The 20283-nt window shown below is 40.9% G+C and overlaps 1 protein-coding gene across 1 annotated transcript in view; it reads right to left on the bottom strand.

Moving 5' to 3' along the window:
- The window catches only part of nf2a (NF2, moesin-ezrin-radixin like (MERLIN) tumor suppressor a), a 41498-nt gene extending 28918 nt beyond the window's left edge, over window positions 1-12580 (bottom strand). Inside the window, exons 1-4 of the mRNA XM_080738053.1 lie at window positions 11885-12580; window positions 9374-9499; window positions 8449-8571; window positions 3457-3540 (exon numbers count right to left, since the gene is read on the bottom strand). Coding sequence (XP_080594179.1) covers window positions 3457-3540; window positions 8449-8571; window positions 9374-9499; window positions 11885-11998 — 447 coding nt within the window. The 5' untranslated portion in view covers window positions 11999-12580. The remainder of the gene's footprint in view (window positions 1-3456; window positions 3541-8448; window positions 8572-9373; window positions 9500-11884) is intronic.
- Between the last annotated feature and the right edge of the window lie 7703 nt (window positions 12581-20283).

Here is a 20283-nt window from a genome sequence, read left to right as displayed (position 1 = left end):
TGACGCGGGTGGAGGAACACGCCCCCAGCGCCCACAGCTTCCCCCGGCGGGAATCGAACCCAGGACCTTCGAGCTGTGAGGCGAAGTGCTAACCACTGCACCAAACCACCGTGCCCGTCTCTCTCTTTCTCTCACTCATTCAGTCATGCAATTGTCCTTAACCGAAAACATTTCGGAATAATATGATATGAAATGCTGGTTTGCTAATTATCTGGTAATAACATCCTGTAGTTCTGTTATATTTATTAAAACATTTCTCAAATGATTTATTTTCATATTTTATCTGAATTCCTTACCTCAAAATGTATTTGGAACTCAACTGAAATCTGAGATGAATGAAAACTCGACCTACCATCATTTTATAAGGCTTTTTGACAATAAAGCTGACCACAAACCAGCTCTTGTCGCAGACGGGAATGTGTGTGAAAAGTGCATGAACGCGACAGTTGCACGGGAGTGTGCCCGCTTGTCGCTCCACCTGTCAAGATTGCCTGCGTCGCCCTACCTGCCTGCTCGGCTCTCATTGAAAATGAATCACTACTGAAAAGACCATATTTTTTAACCACACAATAATCCGACCAATGCCGGGTCAGTGCAATAACCGGCAACACCAGGCAAGATGATAACATGGAGCGAAGCGGTGTGTTCTCTGCTTGTACATTTATAAAGGTGAAAACATACGGCAAAACCCACAAATGAGGACAGCCTAAATGACGGCGCACATACAATACATACCAATGAAATGGAGAGTTTGATAAAACAACAGTCTTACTGACAAGACGCAGACAAGAATCACAGTGTAACCGATGAGTTTTATGTTATTTGTCCAGGCTTGTGTTGGTTTCTGGTTTCTCCATCAGAAACAGAGCCTAGATTAAAACAATCAATAAATGTTATTTATATTGCCAATTGAATCAATTAACTATTTATATAGTGCCAAATCACAACAAGTTGTCTAAAGACACTTTACATATAGAACAGCAGGACAAGAACATAATCTTACAGAGACCAGATAATTCCCCATTGAGCAAGCGCTTGACGAAACCTCGAGCAGAATCTGTCTAGGTTGGCAGCCATCTGAAATCCCTTCGACATTTATTGTTGTGTATTTCCAATAAACAGGCTGGTTTTAATTTGACAAACACTGGATCAGAGCAATCTATACGGTATGTGATGAGCTTGCCCATTATATCGAACAAGAATTCACAGCAAAAATGCTCACGGGCACAAAAAGAAAGCGTTAAATAATTGATTATGAGTCAGTGTTTTATTGTCATATGGGACATTCACAAGCAAGAAGTATTTTGTCTTATTAAATCTCACGTCTTTCAGTTTCCCAATCATTCTGCACAAGCAGCACATTGTGAATTTGCTTATTGCATGGCATTAAGGTTAAGTTAATCCTTAGTACTTTAGTTGCATAGGATACATTTATTTAATTATTTTACACCATTACTTTGAATGGTGTAAAATAACTGTGGTTATGCTGGATAACACATTGTAACATGAAGTTGAGAATAAAATTGACCGTTACTGTAACTTAGACATTAATTTATTTTTATTTTCTAATCTTTGTGTCCTCACAAGGTCACAACACAGCAAAGGCTGTCAAAACAGTAGTATATTTCATAAAGCCGTGCAGTACTGTATGGAGTGCAAGCACATAGAGGATTGGTCCTAGCATTACTTTCATAGACTGACTGATCAGCATGCTCTGACCACCTTATTATATTAATGTCAATTTGCAATTTGCTCACTGAACTTCCCAGGCGGATTTGTGTTTACAGTCTGCCCCCTGTACAAACAAAATTGACAGAAGGAATCAACAATCACCGTCCTTTACCATAGCCCTTCGCCCAATTGTCCCGTACCTTTTCAACCTCAACATTATCATTACATAATCACGGTAGCTGACAGAGTACAGCATCTTGCAATGGGCCTGGTGTACAAATTCACTACACCACTAAGATATCCTACTAAAACGTACCTGACAAAATACTTCCAAAACGTCAAGGATGTTCGCATTTACAATAACCAGAGGCAGCTCCACAGATCACGTCAAAAACCCAGATTTGGCTAAAAAAGGTTCAAATTCATTCTCCTGCTATGCTGCAAAAATGTGGAACCATCCTTTAAAATGGCACTGAAAAGCCACTTGCTGCTACTCTAAACTGGTAAAAGAAAAAAGCCTATCCTTAATTACCTCCCCCTGACCTTTCTATTGTAAATACAATTTATTTTCCTTTTTGTCCCTGCTTTTTTTTCTGCATAGTACTGTGCTTTATTTGTCTGTCATTCTATGTTGTGAGTTAAAAAAGGACCCCAATTGAAACAAGCCCAAAAGTTTTTTTTTAGGTATCCTTTTAGTTGACTGTCATGAAACTGTACCATTTCCTATGCAAAGTTTTAATAAAGTCTTAAATCAATCAGTCCCCCACACACATGTGAGAAAAAACAAGATTTGTAAGAGACAGTTGAATATCTCTCCGCCAGCCTCTCTGCCAAAGAACTACCTGCCTTGCCCGTTTTACCAATTCAATCCTGCAGGCTCTAATCCCAGTGGACGACTGATTATATGAAAACTGATACTGGACTTGTGACCGTTCTTTTTGAAGGTGCTGACAGCGCAGTGCAGTAGTTCCAGGCTAATTTGCAGATCCTTTTTTTTTACCTGCTTTCACACTGTACAGTCTAAATTGGCTGTGGAAGGCAAGTCTCAGCAGGCACTCTGCCAAGTCTTTGAGGTAGAACCTGTGGTTTCAGTACAGCCCAATCGCCTGTCAAGAAAAGCTGCATCCAAGCTCAGCCCAGCATTTTCATGGGTATTTCATAGGGATGGAGGCTGTCGCCTGAAACAACTGAGGCGGTATTATCAGCAGAGGGTTTTCCTGCAGTACATGTTTTGCACCAAAAAAAGAAATGAATTATAGGTGAAGTAGGTGAGTGCAGATTTTAACCACTTTCAAATTGGCATTCCTATTTTGGGTCGACACTCGAGCTGAGAGCTTGTAGATCAACTATTTCCGTTATTTGTCGTACAAAAAAGTATATAGGGCTTAAGTGGTTAATGGATGGATGGATGGATGGATGGATGAATGAATGGACAGAGGAAAGCATGGTGATTCGAAAACTAGAATTGTTGAATGTGAGATACATCTCTGGAGACACAATTTTCAACTGTTTCTGCCGAACATCCGAAGTACAGAAAGTCAGATGAAAATAAAGCGGATGCCCCTTCTCCCCCACTTTAGTATCCCGTTTGCATTCGTTTAAACCAGTCCTACAGAAAACCAAATTAGACACATTAGCATAATTGGAATTCCAAAAATCTATTTTAAAGATATTTTAAGGAGGTGAACGGAAATGATGAAGCTTCCTGTGGAGAACTTTTACGAGGCAGAACGTCTGTAGCGTGTGAAGATTGTGGAAGAGTTGTCTGGATGTTGGACTACTAACCTTGGCATGGACGGCATAGGAGGCCAGCAGCACGGAGGCCTCGGGTGGACAGTGAATCTCTTCCTCTAGGATCTTCCTCTTAACCTGAAGGGAGTTAGGAACACAGAGTCAGGAATAACTGACAGTTATGCTATACCTCTGACAACAACCAGGCTTTTACCGAGTCCCTCTCCTCTGTCGATGACATGGGTGTATTTGGCTCTTTACCATCTGTTAGAGTGTAGCAGCACATCTAGTCTGCACAAGGTCCCGTGGGAGAGCGCCAAAGTGAATCTCGCAATATTGAAGGATTTGCTTCAGATTGATGGGTAATCTAACTTCACCCAACTGAAATGAAGAATTTAACTTGATCTCTTCGGAAACAAGGCTGATAGCGGAGGCCACAGTACAACTTTCTGTGTGAGATATTATGCCATGTGACAGGCTGAATTGTCTTCCCTTACTGGGGACTGATTTAAAGAATGATACATATTCAGAAGCCACATGACGGAATAGACAGCATTGAGGTATGAGTTGAAATATGGTATTTGACAGCAACTCAACCATCAATCAGTTACATTAATTACAAATAGAAAAAACTGAAATTATTTGTTTTCAACTTTGCCCAGTTCCACCTTATGTACAGTGTAGATTGGTAGAATACTACAGTAAGGTTTTTTTTTTTTTTTTTTTTTTTAACAAGAGATCCAGAATCTAGTACACCGTCAACACCATAGTCACACAGGGACCTATTAGCCACCCCCCACCCCACCAAGAGCTATGGTGCCAGCGCGCCAACTGCTTTTCATCTAAACATGCATTAACTAATGTGAGAGGGCGCTTGGTGGTCGGGAAGTCGATGCCATTGAAACAGTATACTTACCACCTCCCTTCGGACTAAACCGCTATTCCTTGGCCAGTGCTCTTGCACCAGGGCCAACATCCTTCAAGCTAATTTAGTCACAAGCATGGCACGGTGCAGTGAGCACAAGAAATGCACAGACCCCTGCGTAAAAGCACGCTTCAGCCTGAAAAAGTAAAAGCCCCGACACACTGAAATTTCAGACGTCAGCCTTTGAACGCACCTAGACAAAGCCTGTTGATGCATCTCTCAGCGCTTGGTTACTTTTTGGAACGTTGTCACAGACCGTCCACGATTAGTTGGAGTGACGCAGAAAAGTAATCACAAGTATTCATTTCAAACTTGTATTGCAGTTAATACATGTTTGTTATCACTTGTTTGACCATTCTAGAAACAAGTCCTTCTTTAAATTACTGCAGGAGACGATGTGAACTGGCAGAGTCTCTGCGTGACACGTGGCAGGGGCCTTAAGAAGACAATCAAGTGCCTTGGAGCCGTATTGCCTGCAAAGACAGTTGCACAGCCCCTTATTGTGAACTAACAAGGGCGTGGAGAGACTGAGGTGACAGGCCCCAATCGCAGGAAGCGACGAGATGCTGAGGCTTCCAATCTGCTTTACAAATGAGACTCCACTGCTGGCAAGACCGCAGGCCTGAGGTGATGGAGAGGGTGTGTGTGTGTGTGTACATGAGGGTTGTGTGTGTGTGTGTACATGAGGGTTGTGTGTGTGTGTGTGTGTGTGTGTGTGTGTGTGTGAGCAGGGTTGCGTGATCACTCCTGATAAGCGCTAATCCAGCTGTCACACCAGTGACACTATCTGAGGGGAGGCCTGTTCCAGACATTACAGGAGTTAATGAGAGCAGACTAATGGGGAGACAGGCGACACGGGCACAACTCGTTTGTATTCTTCTCCGCTTGTTGCTGCACACACCACTGTCAGTGTTGACTCATTTGCCGGGTGGCTGTGCACGCCCAGGTCTGCATTTTTTTGTGACGGAGGGTTCCCTTCGATAAAGGGAGAAAAAAAGAAGAGAAAAAAACGAAGCACCTGAAGCGGATTAAAGACTGACGGGGGACTTTTCCTTGGTTGCCTTAGGAAGATAAGTACCTCCGCTCCAACAGCAGGGAACAGAAACGCACTGCCATCGCAAGCGCCGGACTGGGCTGCATACTGTATGAGGAGAACACTATTGGGTGGGGCAGGGTAGGATCTCCCATAAGGAATAAGTCATTAAAGAGGCCAAATAACTGAGCCCTTAAAACGTGATTGGTAATTGATAAATGTGGCCAGTTAAATTGCATGGCAGGCTGCACTGTTACCAATTTCAATTTAATTCCTCGACAGAGGCAAGGGGTGTGCGCGCGGGGGGTGTGCGGGGCATGCGAACTCCCCAGACAATATTATGTGCAGAGAAAGGGCAGTGGTAATATGTCAAGCATCGATTCCACGGGGTTGCCCACAGTCATGGTATGGTGGAGACAGAGGAGTACATCACAGAGAGCGATCTGATCAGGAAACTTGCGAACACAGAAAGAAAGAAATACAGACAGTCTGCCCACTGGTCAGTCAATCCGCTGGTTCTAACAGGCACGTCAGATTTCAAGTATACCGGCAGGACCTGGAAGCCTGTGGCTTGAATTATACTTTGTACTTTGTTGCGTGTCTGGAAGCCAAACAAAGAACAACAGAGAAGACGCTGTCATTCAGTGTCAGCAAACCACGTACCTGTCAGTGACTGTCAGCACAACACACACAGATGTCTCTCCCAAGACCTCTGCGGCACTGACAATGTTTCAAAGATTCTAAAGTTTTATTTGTCACTCACACATATTAAGTACAGTATGTGCCGTGAAATGTTGATGTGAATCTAACATGACATGTTGCTGCACAGACTAAAAGGCAAGAGATACCAAAGAAACCTGAGGCACTTAATCAGATCCTAAAGACATGTATTAGACGTAAAATCAACATTTTGAATTTGATCGATGGTACTTGTTAAAAGGAAAATGGGGGCACTTGAGTGGTGCAGGAGTTCGAATGCACTGCCGTGCATCCGGAATGGCACAATTCCACAATTCTTACAATTCCAGTATTTTCTTTTCTTTTAACAATACTGTTTTCTCTTATGCTCTTTTCAATACAGTAGAACTATCAAATGAGAAAAAAACAACAATTGCATTTCAGTTCTCTTGTCTTCTCTTACAAGGAATCCTGTATTTTTTAGATGTTCTCTTATCCTCTATACAGTAGCAAATAGCAAATGTAAACTTATCAATTCTTAAATGTCAAATCCAACACTTAAACAACACTCTTACCCTCTTTTCAATACTGTATCAAAGAATGCCTTTTTCATGTGGTACATAGCAAGCCAACTGTACCGTAAGCCAGGCACAAACTAAGGCATAACAACTCCTCTTACCCTCTTTTCAAAATCAATACTGCATCAAAGTCAAGACATATTCGGAGGTAGATAAGTTGACCAACTGTAAATCAGGCATATTTTCTTTATCTTAACACTAGACCTTACCCGTTTGAATATATATGCTCCAAAATATGGGAGCATATAAGTAACTGTAACTGGTGCATGCATGCATGACAATATATAGGCGCATAATAATGTAAAGAGCAGCCCATTGAGGAGTGCATATTATTGAGACAGACAGACAATGTGTAGAAGGATTGCTTTGCTATAATTGTGAATATAGTTGATCAGTAAAAATGAAATAACAATAGACCTACATCATACTTTGAAATGAAAGTAGTATATTTATGATGAATGAAAATGTTTACATCAAAATTAGGCGAATAGAAGTTTGAGGATTATGTATGTGTTAATCTGTATTTGTGTACAACATTTGGGTGCGTTTGGTGTTGAACTCCTTATTTTTGCAGGGGTGGGCAACTGTGCTTCCATATAGTTATTCTTATTCCATTCCCGTTGGAAGATGAGATAGTCACAGTTACAACACGCGCGCGTGACCCGTGCAACAGTGACAGGCACACATACTAATGACAGGCGCACGCACGCACACATACTAATGACGCACGCACACAAGCACACACACACACACACACACACACACACACACACACACACACACACACACACACACACACACACACACACACACACACACACACACACACACACACACACACACACACACACACACACACACACACACAATCTGCATCAACACTGTTGTGGTCTAGCCTAGTTCCAGACCCTGAATCACTAGCCACACCCCTTTAATTTTTTTGTTTCGGCGATTCAGGTCTAGAATCGCTCTCAATGAGGAGGCCTGCCTCGGTTGAAAATCCAAACGGGCGAATCAGCGTCGTGAATCAGCGTCTTGTGATCAGCGTGGGTGGGGGTTTCCCAGAACTCATGTATGTTTCCAAGTACACCAGCGCCGCCGCCGTACCGTACCGCACATCGTGTCGCGGTAAAATGCGGTAAATTGCGGTAAAATGCGATCGTATCGATCTCGCTATGAAACACCAGTAGCAGGCATGTTATGTTGTGTTTGATTACTAGTTCGTAGTGCTCCTATTCTGACTGTTTCTTTGGTTAGCAAGTAGCACTAGCAAGCAACAGGTTAGCCACTAGCCAGCCAGGCACACATAACAACACTATGTCATGTGTTGGTCGGTGAACCAATCGCTGAACAGTGCCTCATTTTGGCAACGCCCATCCCTGCAAACGCCGTGGGCGGAACTGACTTCAGACTGAATAATGAAGTGAAACGAAATGTCAATTCAGGCTGAGTGTCAGGCTGGTTGTGGTCCAGAATGCACGCCGCATCCGCCTTCCTGCTGTAGCTGCGTGATGTAAGACGTTGAACACGCAGTGACGTGAGACGTTAAAGAAGGAATGGAGTTTAACTCGAGCACGCCCTCTGTTGGTCGAATCGCCATTCGTTTTTTAAAACATCGATTCCAATCGCCCCCTAATTAAATCGATTTAAACAGATCGTGACAGGCCTAGTGGGGATGATTAATTGGCATAATGACTAAATTGGGGTAAAACATAATTGGCTTCTCCAATGTTGTTATTTGTAGAGCTCACAACAAGTACAAACTAAAACAAAGTTCTACTTCACTTTTTTGAAAGGTGAGAAATCAGCAGGCAAATTTGATAAACAAGTACCTGTAGGAAGAAAAGATGTTGCGTGATGTCTTGCACCAGCTCCTCCTCAGCATTTTCGGGGTAGAACTTGGCCAGAAAGTAGAGGGTGATAGGTTCCTCCTTGGGCACCTCCTGATCCAAAACCTGTAACAATCATCCAGAAGCAACACTGACCCAGTATGCAGGAGCATTCTGTTTTTACATTTATATTGGCTCTATCAATTCAAGGGTCAATGATGTTAACCACTTTCAACCTGGCAACCTATTCTGGGCATGCCATAATAGGCAGAAATGTTCAAAAAGATTTTTTTTTATTTCATTTAAAAAGAAATTATCACATCTACCACTCACAAAATGTCATTTGTATAAGCTGGATATAGTTGTTATAGTTGCTCTGTTGATAAGAAATTGATAATTCAATATGCCCTCCCTGTTGACTTTCAAGTCTCACAATCACTCTTTTAGCACACAAACATACAAAGAAGTAGTGGATTCTGACAATGTAGATTACAAAACAGACTAGTTTTCTTCTCTTTTATATAAAAATGTCAACTTCCTGTTGAATTATTATTTGAATTGCCAGACTGGATCCACTGATCCAGAGCTTCAATAAATTAGTAAACAAGAAAATTCAACAGGGAAATGACATTTTTATTTTGAAGAAATAATTAGCAGTCTGGTTTTGAAATGCAATTCATTGTCAGAATCCCCTTCATTTGCATTTGTTTGTGTGCTAAAAGAGTGACTTTGAGAACTGTTTCACCTTGCAATGTTAGTCAGTGGGGACTGGGAGGCAATATATAATTATCAACGGAGCGGCACGCCTATACACAACTCCAAATATTATTTGGAGTTGTGTCATAACAAGGTAACTAACTACACAAGCCAAAGATGTCATCTTGTGTGTCATCTTGCAATAGGAGGACACTGATGTGCAGAACGTTACCTTCTTGTCCATCTTCAGCCAAGCGACGGTATCCTTGACGTCATACTGGAGGCCAAAGAACCACGTCTCCCTGAGTCCCAGGGTCCGGCACACCAAATCAAAGAGGTCTTTTCCCTTCCATTTAACCTGAAACACATGCAAACGGAGGCTAGACAGGCAAGACCAAGAAGTGACAGAACTGAATAGGTTACCGCCAAGCCGATACAGAGCACTAAATGCTTTATGTAGCAAATGAATAATATTACAAAATATTCAATTTTCTTTGTGAATACATTTGTATTTTGACCAATCTGTATTAACACAACTGCTGTGGTTTTAGGCGGTCTCCTTGCTCTTCTAATGATACATGTATTTCCTCCTGTGGTCAGGTAGGACCACTTGTTGACAAGAGGAATTGCATGAAGGTCAGAGCAATTTATCCTCTGCCCAAAGTCCCAATCTGGCTTTCTATTATAGCTCAACAATAGAAATGTTGGCACCTGGAACCAGGTTTGAATCCTGATAGGACAGAAATGTTACAGAGTGCAGCTTTAGACAGACTCTTGCACACACATCAGGCTTGCTTTCTGGCCATCATTGTGTAGATGGGCCTGTGCTAGGAAGGAAGCCACCTCAATTTAGACCCCCCTAAAGGAACCGCTGGAAGTTCCTGGAATCCACTTTGAGAACCACTGCTCTACCCAATAACAATCCAGTGGATCCAGTTTATGACCGTACATTCAGGCTGCCGAGGCGAGAACTAAGAAGAAACGCAGCAAGAGGAAGTGAAAACACTGAAAAGCCAAATGTAAGGAATCAATATCCACTTTCAAATCAGCTCACGGTACAGAATTACGAGGACTGTGGACCAAGGTTGATATAACCCCACATGTGTAGCTAAATGAGAATGATCTAAGACTAGGTGGTCAGAGCCCAATAATTGCTATTTACAAAACACATAATTGATAAGATTATCATCCCAGCACAGAAAATAGAAAGTGCAAACCTGCAATTGACATTCTACAGTCCTGTGTAATTACCATCTGCCATCCTTTGTGGGGTTCCTCCCCTTTAAATACAGGGATGGCCTTTTATGCCTTATTTTTGCAATGGCACGTCATCAAACACATTGTTATTGAAACCGTTGACATTGAAAGGAGGATGGAAAATGCATGGACAATAATAAGATAATAACAACCCATTGTCCATACCAGGTGTTTAATTAAAATTGTGGGTGCATACAAATAACAATATGAGGCCTGTAGTAGCTGATTAGGCTGACCTTGATTCAAATGTGAATGACTCCATTTCTGTATAAGAAAAGGATCAACGATATTAAAATAAAACCCGAAATGCCCTCAGATAATCTGGTCTTTGTTGTAGACAACATTTCACATTTTCAATGTGCACTAATAGTTACTTGCTGCCACCTTGTGTCAGAAAGGTGAAGTCCCTGTGATACCAACTCATGTACATTTGTAAACTGTCTGAGTTAAAGACTTGTAAGGGTCCATTTGGAATACAGGCCCCAGGGTGTCAAGGAACCCACTTTCAGAACCAACGCCCAACTCCGAAATGAATAGGAATGATCATGCAGAAAGTTTGTGAATATAGTACACATAATCAATGTGTCATTATATAGACCAGTGGTTCTCAAACTTTTTCATGACAAGGACCCCCCAAAAAAAGATAAGCCAGGTACCCCATAAGAGAAGATTTTCTTTTTTTTTCAAGCTGGTTACACACTGCTGCGTTTTTCGTTGCGAAATGCGTTTTTCAGGGCAAGGAGAGAGAGAGAGAGAGATAGAGAGAGCAAGGGACCGAGTGGTGCGCGAAACGGGCGGCAGTGTGCAAACGTGACTGACATAACGTGAGGTTGATTCTTTTATTTGCGTGCTCCGAAATTCACTCCGATATTCGGCCCGAAAAACGCAGCAGTGTGCAACCACCTAGTGCTCTAGCTGTGATTCCCAACAATTCAAGGACCCTCAGTTTGATATGCATTAGGCTATGATGGACCCCAATTTAATGGAAAGTCTAGCTATGGGACCTCACTTTATATTGATTGATTGAAGAATTTAATAGAAATTTGCAATAGGAAAAAGTAGTATCATGACAGTACAAGTCACTGGTACAAGGTCAACTAAAAGGAGATCCTAGTAAGCTTTTCGGCTTATTTACAAAGGAAACACTTTATCTATCTAGACGGATACGGATTGTAAAATCAATGTAACTTAACTCTGACAACTCTCACAAATGGAACTAAATTAATGGACCCGTCCATTTGTATACTCAGAGTTACAGACCCATATGGGCTCCATTTGGTCCTTACTACCATTTAGCTGGGGACCCCCTGGAACTCTCTCTAGGACTAGACAAGTTAGAGCTTCCTGTCATTAAGAGAAGACACTGACTGCTGCCTGGGGCACACTACACACTTGTGATGTCACCCTATCCTCAGTAGGTCAGTGCCATAGATGCATTATTCATACTCAGGTTGTAACCATTATAAATAAATAGGCCAACACACACCTCGCAGCTGAACTCCATGTCTGATTCCATCGTGTTGATCCTGACACTGAAGTTCCTGGCTTGTTTTCTTCTCAGCGAGTTGAGCCCAAGTTTGGCTGCTAAGGAACTTGCCATCACAAATGAGTCCCAACTGTGTGTTAAGTCTACTGGAGCAGTGTGTTCAGTATTCACACAGTGTAGTGGTTTACGAAGAGCCGAAGAGGGTCAAGGCATCGTTCTTTCTGTCTTCTGTTGTAGATAAATGTCCTTATGATGGTGTCCTGTAATGATCACAGTTGTGCAGTGCATGTGTTTACTCCAGGTATACTCCAGGATTAGCCCGTTCTTAAACTTTGAACATGGTCCACAATTCCCACGTTCTGGTAAACATTAAGCTTTTCCTCTTACAATTTCAGGCTTTATCATTGTTCCGTTCATGTTGGGAATGAATGCCACAACAAGCCACCATCCATGAAAACATTTGTAAAGTAAACTTCACTTACTTTACAGCTAATACATTGCTAACGTTAGCCTACATAATTGCTGTCACGTTGAGTACACGCTTCGGTCGTGTATTTAAAGTCACTAAAACGTGGTGTCCGTTGATGTTTTTTGGATGGCGTTCTTTGCACATATATTATAAATGCGATAAATACTGTTTTTAAAGAGATGAAGAACAGACTGTGCCAGCCCAGCACTGTGCTAATGCTCTGCTGCTAGCTGACTGACTCCTGCTGCTGGCTGCTACCTGATGATGCTGCGTTCAGGGACGCGTGATTATGGATCCAACTGGGAAAGATGGATGGAAACGGCAAAGAGCGCTCGTTTTCAGTTATTGTCCACGACATTGCAAGCGGCGCGAAGGCCAGCGGACCTTGGTCCTGCTCTTCGCCCCCGAGCGCCGCAGGCGCGAGTGGCCGCGAAGAGCGGGCCAGGGCCGCGCGGCCGGCGGAGCGCCGCGCGAGTTACGAAGCCGTGGTGAATGCAATCGTTATATTTATGCGCACGATAAACGCCATGATAATTGGGTTTTGGTGCACCTCGCGCGGTCCAAGTGACTACAACGGAGCGCTCCCTGCGTCCGGTTCAGCCAATCACAAGCTTCAAAAATGAGTCCGGGGCGTGGTTATCCATCTTTCCCAGTTGGATCCATAATCACGCTTCAGGGACACTCGGAAGTCTTGGTGTCGCTGCTGGCAAATGCCAACAGCTATTCAGCAGTGGTGTAAAGTAACCGAGTAGCCTACATTTACTTAAGTACTGTACTTACTCCTGGCTGCACTACATCTCGGATCCAAATTTTACTCCAATGATTGGAAAACGTAGCTACTAGTTAGTTACCAGTAATAAAACATAGTCTACATTAATCGAAATTTAGCCCTATTTTATAAATTATACCTATTTGAAAATAGCCGACCTACAAGCTCACAACGAAGAGTTTTGAGCTTGTAGATCTGCTTTGTACTTTTGGTACTTTAAGTAGGCCTATATTGTTTTACTCAAGTACATTTCAAATTCCAAACTTTAACGTAAGAGTATTTCTACATTGCAGTATTGATACGTCTACTTCAGTAAACACATGTGAGTACTTTTCCACCACTGCTATTCAGTGCATCATATCGTTCTTTTTAAGCGCCGACGCCTTACCAAAAAGAATGGAGATGGATCATGGAGTATAAAATGAACTGGCACGTGGGCTAGAAAGTCTTATGAGAAGCCGTTTGAGCCGAAATTGCATAGTCAACTCGCACATACATGTATACTTCACTTGCACATACATACATAATGGTCTTTCACTTGCACATACATACATACTTCACTTGCATGTACATACATACTTCACTTGCACATACATACATATCGGTACTTCATTTGCACATACATACATAGGCCTACTTCACTTGCACATACATACATACTTCATTCGCACATACATACGTGGGTCAGTGACGTGACGCCCCAAAAAACATGTTTTTTAAAAAACTTTAAATAGCAGGCATAAAAATTATTTACTTTTGTTCTACTCACTCTCAACTTTATGGAAACACATTTTGTTTTTAGATATTTTATTGGAATCAGACTTTATTGAGCAGTTTGTTGTACTTGTGCCTAAAACCGTCATCTGGTGTGACATGACAATAATTGTTCATAAAATGAAAATGGAGTACACCTTTCTTAAGTTACTCACTTTATCAAAGTCCTTTATCATAACTAACCTGTGATCCACTATAGTTTTGTGAAAATTAATTGAATCTGTATATTTTTTTCATAATCAACACTCTGTGTGAGGCCCATGTTGTCGATCTTTCAACATATTTTAATTTTATTCTGACAAAAACTTTCTTTAAAATTACACAAATATTTGTGACTCTTCCTGATACTATTTTCTATGTAAACCATACACATTTTTTCGGTTTCATCATTAATAAAGGTATGATTTCTCACTATTTGGAATGTCACACCAGATGACTTAGTGTCACACCAGATGACCATATCTTCATGTGTCAAAGCAAACTGTGTTTTAACCTACCTATTAGTGAGTACTGAACTTTACTGATTGATTAAACAATTACCCAGGAAAAACAGCAACAGTAAAATTGCTTTAACATTAAATAACATGGCCTTAATATTTCTGAACAGGATAGTATTGTTGGGCCTTAACATAGGATAACAAAGAATTGTAGTAGTAGATGGATGATGAGGATGTGCACAGGAATGCTACGCACACCTAAGTCTTCTGCCGGCCCACGGCAGAAGGATCTTAAAGAGACAATAAGGTGCATAGCCACACTGGGAGCCAAGGCAACATTTTATTAACACAAATTATTGGAAACAACTCAGCATTCAGGTGTATTACTTTTTTCCGAAGTCTCCTGAACTTGAACACAGCATTTTGAGTTGAACAAATTTATTTACGAATCATGTCGTTACACCACATCTCCACTAGCTAAAGAGTGCTGGGTTGTGCAACTCCGAAAATAGCTGATCTACAAGCTCTCGCAGCACAATGCGTTGAGAGCTTGTAGATCAGCTATTTTCGCTATGTTTGTCTCGGGTCCTACCTTACCTCATTGTCCAGTCCAGTGAGTGAAAGTACAAAAGTATTAGATTAGATTAGAATAGACATTTAGACTGCATTGTACATCAGCCAGTCACATTTGGTGAGGGTATAGACATTTAGACTGTATTGTACATCAGCCAGTCACATTTGGTGAGGCTAGCAAACCGTTTGCCCTGTTGCGGTTCTGCTATGCCACAGACAACTTCCTGCTCTTTGTAGAAAATGCAGTCTTGCCCCTTTGGCCAGACAAAACCATTTTTCATTTTTCCAAGTTGATTCATGCAGTTTATCTCTAGCCCCTCCTTATTAATGGTAACAATCTGCCCCACATATGGCTTTCCCTCATATTTGATTATGACAAACTGTCCTTGTGTGTATTCATCTGAGGAGGTGTCTGAATCCTCAGCTTGGGCCTCTCCAATAGATGCACTTGTGTCCAGCACCTGAGTAGAAGACCTTCAGGAGGAGACATTTAAATGTAATTTATTTGTCAGGTAGATTGTTTTTAGTAGTAAAATGTAATTACTAGCAAGTCCTCAAGTTTGCCAAGTATGTTATACTCACTGAAAAGTGTTACCACAATATAAGGTTTAGGTTTCTGTGAAGGGGTTTCTGCTCTGTCTGATGAATTTGCTGTATCACCGAATGAAGCTAAATTAAATTATGTAAAAATGTTTAAAACGTTGTTTTAAACATGTTAAAATGTTTTAAATGGACAAAAGAAACATGGGACTTGTTATTTATTGTTATGTCTGTAGGAAAATACAGTATATATCATCTGGTGTGACAATCAAGTCATCTGGCGTGACAAGCAGATATGTCACACCAGATGACGAGGTGTCACACCAGATGACGTTTTCTGCATTTAGGACTACCTTGAGGCTACCAGGTACACATTAGCATGCTAACAACATGCTAGCTATAACAAAACAACCTAGATTTACATGTAATTATGACCAAAGTTTCAAATAACTTTTGCTTTATTAATGAAAAAGGTGTCACACCAGATGACATCCAGAAGTGCCACACTTGTCAAAGTTTCAACAAGATGGCATTTCATGAAAATGTTAAAATCATAACTCACCTCAGACACCTGTCTTGCAGTTGTGCTGGGAGTGCTGAATAGCCTTACAGAAGAAGGACCTCTCTAGCCCAGTAGGTGTCCAAATTATTGCCTGTTTAATTTTTCCAAACTAGTGTCACACCAGATGATTTTGGTTTGGGGGACAAAATCTTTTTGATCAGAAATGACTGAAAACATTATGCTTGGACTTTGAAAAGATATAGGCTCACAAATAGACATTCTTTTTTGCCTAAATTCATTTTTAAATGAATTTTAGCAATTCTTTTTCTTAGTTTTATTCAAGTTCCCACTTTGAGAAACAAGGTCGGGACAGTCACACCAGATGACATTTACCATGTTTGGTTGAAGATTCTGAAGAAATGAGGAATGAAATGTTTTAATCTTGAGTAAGTTCACATAAAGCTTAATGTCCTGCACAATATTCAGAAGGTTTTTGACAAATATATTTTTTATTTATACATGTTTGACACCGAGGACAGCGAAAACACTACGTCACGTCACCCACCCACATACTTCACTTGCACATACATACATACTTCATTCGCACATACATACATACTTCATTCGCACATACATACATACTTCATTCGCACATACATACATACTTCACTCGCACATATATATACTTCACTCGCACATACATACATACTTCATTCGCACATACATACATACTTCATTCGCACATACATACATACTTCATTCGCACATACATACATACTTCACTCGCACATACATACTTCACTTGCACATGCATACATACTTTATTCGCACATACATACATACTTCATTCGCACATACATACATACTTCACTTGCACATACATACATACTTCACTTGCACATGCATACTTCACTTGCACATACATACATACATACTTTACTTGTGCATATATAGTGTTGAAAATGTATATATGTGCATGTTGAGTTTGTTTAAATGTGCGCAAAAGTATGTATGTATGTGTGCAAAAGTATGTATATATGTGTGTGCAAAAGTATGTATGTGTGTGTGCCTGAGTATGTATAACAGGAAGGCACTTGATATATCCGGAAGGACCCTATAGTTAGATTTCAAATTAAAAGCTTTTTGGAAAAGCAGTACGGACCCGCATCACCAACACGGACCCAAAAGTCGTTTGTGGAGGGGAGATTCAACGTCGTTCGCGATAGACCCACGCAGACGAAGGCTCCAATAACGTTTCCGATTTTAGGATTAATGTGTTTTGGTTGAAACCAAGGCTTGGATCTCTTATTTCCCACTGCCTGGCTGTCCGCTGTCTGCCAGCCAGACATGCAGTGGCAGAGATGAGGGGGAGGGAGACACAGAGAGGAGCACGTCAGCAGACAGAGGTAGGCCTACTGTAAGTGTATATTGATAAAGAAAAGTCACTAAACACGTTTAACAATGTGTGTACTGTCCGATTTTTTTTTAGATATTTTATTGTTGATAAGATAAGAATTATGATACATAATTCTATGTTTGTGTATGAGGCTCATATGACCATATAATATATATAATATGAACTGAACTTACAGTATAGAGACCACATTTTGGTCGGATACTGTAGGTTCAGGCTAAAGATTACAGGTCATAGTAACTTTGGTTGCCCTGGCTACGAAATCATGATATACTGTATCTCACTGTGGAAAATTACCAACACTACGTGTCCCTTTCTTCCTGTTACTTCCTTGTTATGATCTGGGAACAAATGAATAAGTCCCACGATCTTATACTGTCATAACTGTACTCTTTATATACATGTTAAACTTCCATTTGGGGAGAGAGATTTAGAAAGCTGCCACCCGGATGGTATGCTCACTGTCTGTCTTCCTTGTCTGCTCTCTTAAAATACAGCAATCTAAAAGATATAGTCCTTTGGTCTCTTTGTCTTATTTTAACTATGGATTTATAGATCCATATTTATCTTTAATAATTTATCTAATAATAATGGTCCATCGAGCGAGGATACTGTTTGGAACATTGGCCGACTGAGGGAAAGATAAGTGTTCAGGCTGTGCCATTTTAAGGTTCACTTTCTCTCCCCCGGTGGAACAATGTTGCAACACGTATCTGAAATCAGCTACCAGGAAAATCTCTACATTGCTGTATTTTCAGACAAAGGTTTTTATTGGACAACAGTGTTATCTGAGTTTTGGATTAATGTGGAACCTGCGTGGACATCCGGGAGCAGCGGACCGTGTTGGACCGTCGGACACAAGAGGTTGGATACTCCCCCGGTCCTTGGCTGCACCTGGATCTCTACGCCTGGCAAATTCCTAAGATGATTAAGATAAGTACATATTTACTTAGTCCCCGTAACGTGTCGTGTCTTTGAATTTTGAATTAACGATGTTAATGTAATGATAATTGATATGATTTGTGAAATATGTTCTCCCTCCGTCGGAGGAATGTTTTGGTTTGACACGCGTCGTAAATTAATCCTTATCTACTAGATATAGAATGGTCGTAAAACTCTTTGTTTCATCTTTGTTTCAGGGTGTATGTACAACACCTTTAATCTATTTTTAACTATCTCTGGTTCGTGCTCTCGCTCTCTCATTGTGATGAGGAGGAAGAGACAATACTGATTTTCAGACTTTAACTTTTTTCGGTACAGTCGTTTTTGTCCACAAGTTGTTGTTTAACTTGTTGTTTTGTCAGTTTGTTTGGACCCTATGAATGGTCATTATTTGTTTGGCTTATAACCCAGGGCAAGTACTTCTAGTCGGCCTGAATTTAACGAGTACTTCTAGTCAGTTGTGGTTATAGCTTTTTATGTCTGGACCCTATGAAGGGTCAGTATTTGTCAGTTTGTTACTGTTATGTTCACTGTACCGATAATACTGTGTTTATTTAGGTCTCTCACTTTCATGGCTTGGCCCAGCCATTGGAAATTGAGAAACAATATTTTATCTTTAAGACTATATGTTATGGACCAGTTCTGTTTTCTGTAATATTAAGTACTTTTAAGAAGTTTTAAAATATCTTTGAGAAATTAAAGTTAAGATTTAAGATTAAGAATAACTAACTCAAATTATTGATGTCTAAATTAATTTAAACTATTGTAACGTTAAGTTTTAAACCTGACCAGAGGCTTCTGGCTGTGTCCGAGTATAAATTGTCATTTATTTGATGACTTTTCTGTGAGAATGAATTTACTGTATGTGTGTGCGCGTGCGTGCGTGCACGTGTGTGTGTGTGTCACTCCCTCTCCCCCACTCTTGTGTGACTGTGTGTGACTGTGTGCATCTGCCAAGGTCAGATTGTTTTTGTGTCTGATATCATGTTTTGGGAACATGTGTGAGAGTGTTTTGACCTCCTCTCTTCCATTTTCATCAACATTTCATTGTTTTCTGTTCTCTTACTGTTAAAAACTTCATTACCCATAAATCTCTTGTTTTGGAATGTCATGTCCCCTGGTTACCATAACAACCTTTAGACCCCATTGTTGAGAAGGACACAAGGTCGCTTCTCGCCCTTCAGGCGTATTACTTATCACTGACACTCTGCAGCTCTCCCCGTCCTCACTGCTACTGTACTGTATACTGTAGTGTATGATTCAAAGCTCTTTTCATTGATTTAAATTATTTAAATTATTTTATTTAACTTCTATGTCACATCTATATTGATGTGCCAAAACGGGGGAGTGTTTAAGGATTAATTTTGATTTAATTTTGATTTGTTTTTGATTAATTTAATTTGGTTTTTCATTGATTTAAGATTTATTTGAAACTTAATTTGAAATATTTCTGTTTACATGGGCTGAGGCGGAGATGGAGAGGAATGCAGAGTGTGGGGAAGAGAATCGGGTCACCGGAAAACCACCACGACTGAGGCGGGGTGCAGACGAACCACCACCTGGACAGGCCAGGACAGTGCATGCCAATCCACCGCAGAGGCACGAGTGATCGTGCCTGGTCGGTGAGTTTCTGTTGCACTGTTGAAGTATGCCATGTAGTAGTACAAACGCTACCTGAAGAATTAAGTTGTCTTGAACAAATAAACTGGCCAAAGGTTCTCTGCTCCGTAGGAAACACCTGAAAGAAGAGACCCAGAAGAACCCACAACAACTGCATGTCCTCCTCCCTCACGTCTCACAATGCCCCACCGTCATCATCGTCCCCATCATCATCATCATCATCATCATCATCATCATCATCATCATCATCGCCATCATCGTCACCATCGTCATCCGATCACTGGACTTAAGGACTTTTTAATTCATCTTTTATTTGTTTTCATTCTTTATTCTTTATTTGTTTATTCAATTTTAATTCT

Source organism: Nannobrachium achirus (genome assembly GCF_963921795.1).
Source record: "Nannobrachium achirus genome assembly, chromosome: 12".
NCBI classification, from domain to species: Eukaryota; Metazoa; Chordata; class Actinopteri; order Myctophiformes; family Myctophidae; genus Nannobrachium; species Nannobrachium achirus.
This window is presented reverse-complemented; position numbering and strand designations above follow the sequence as displayed.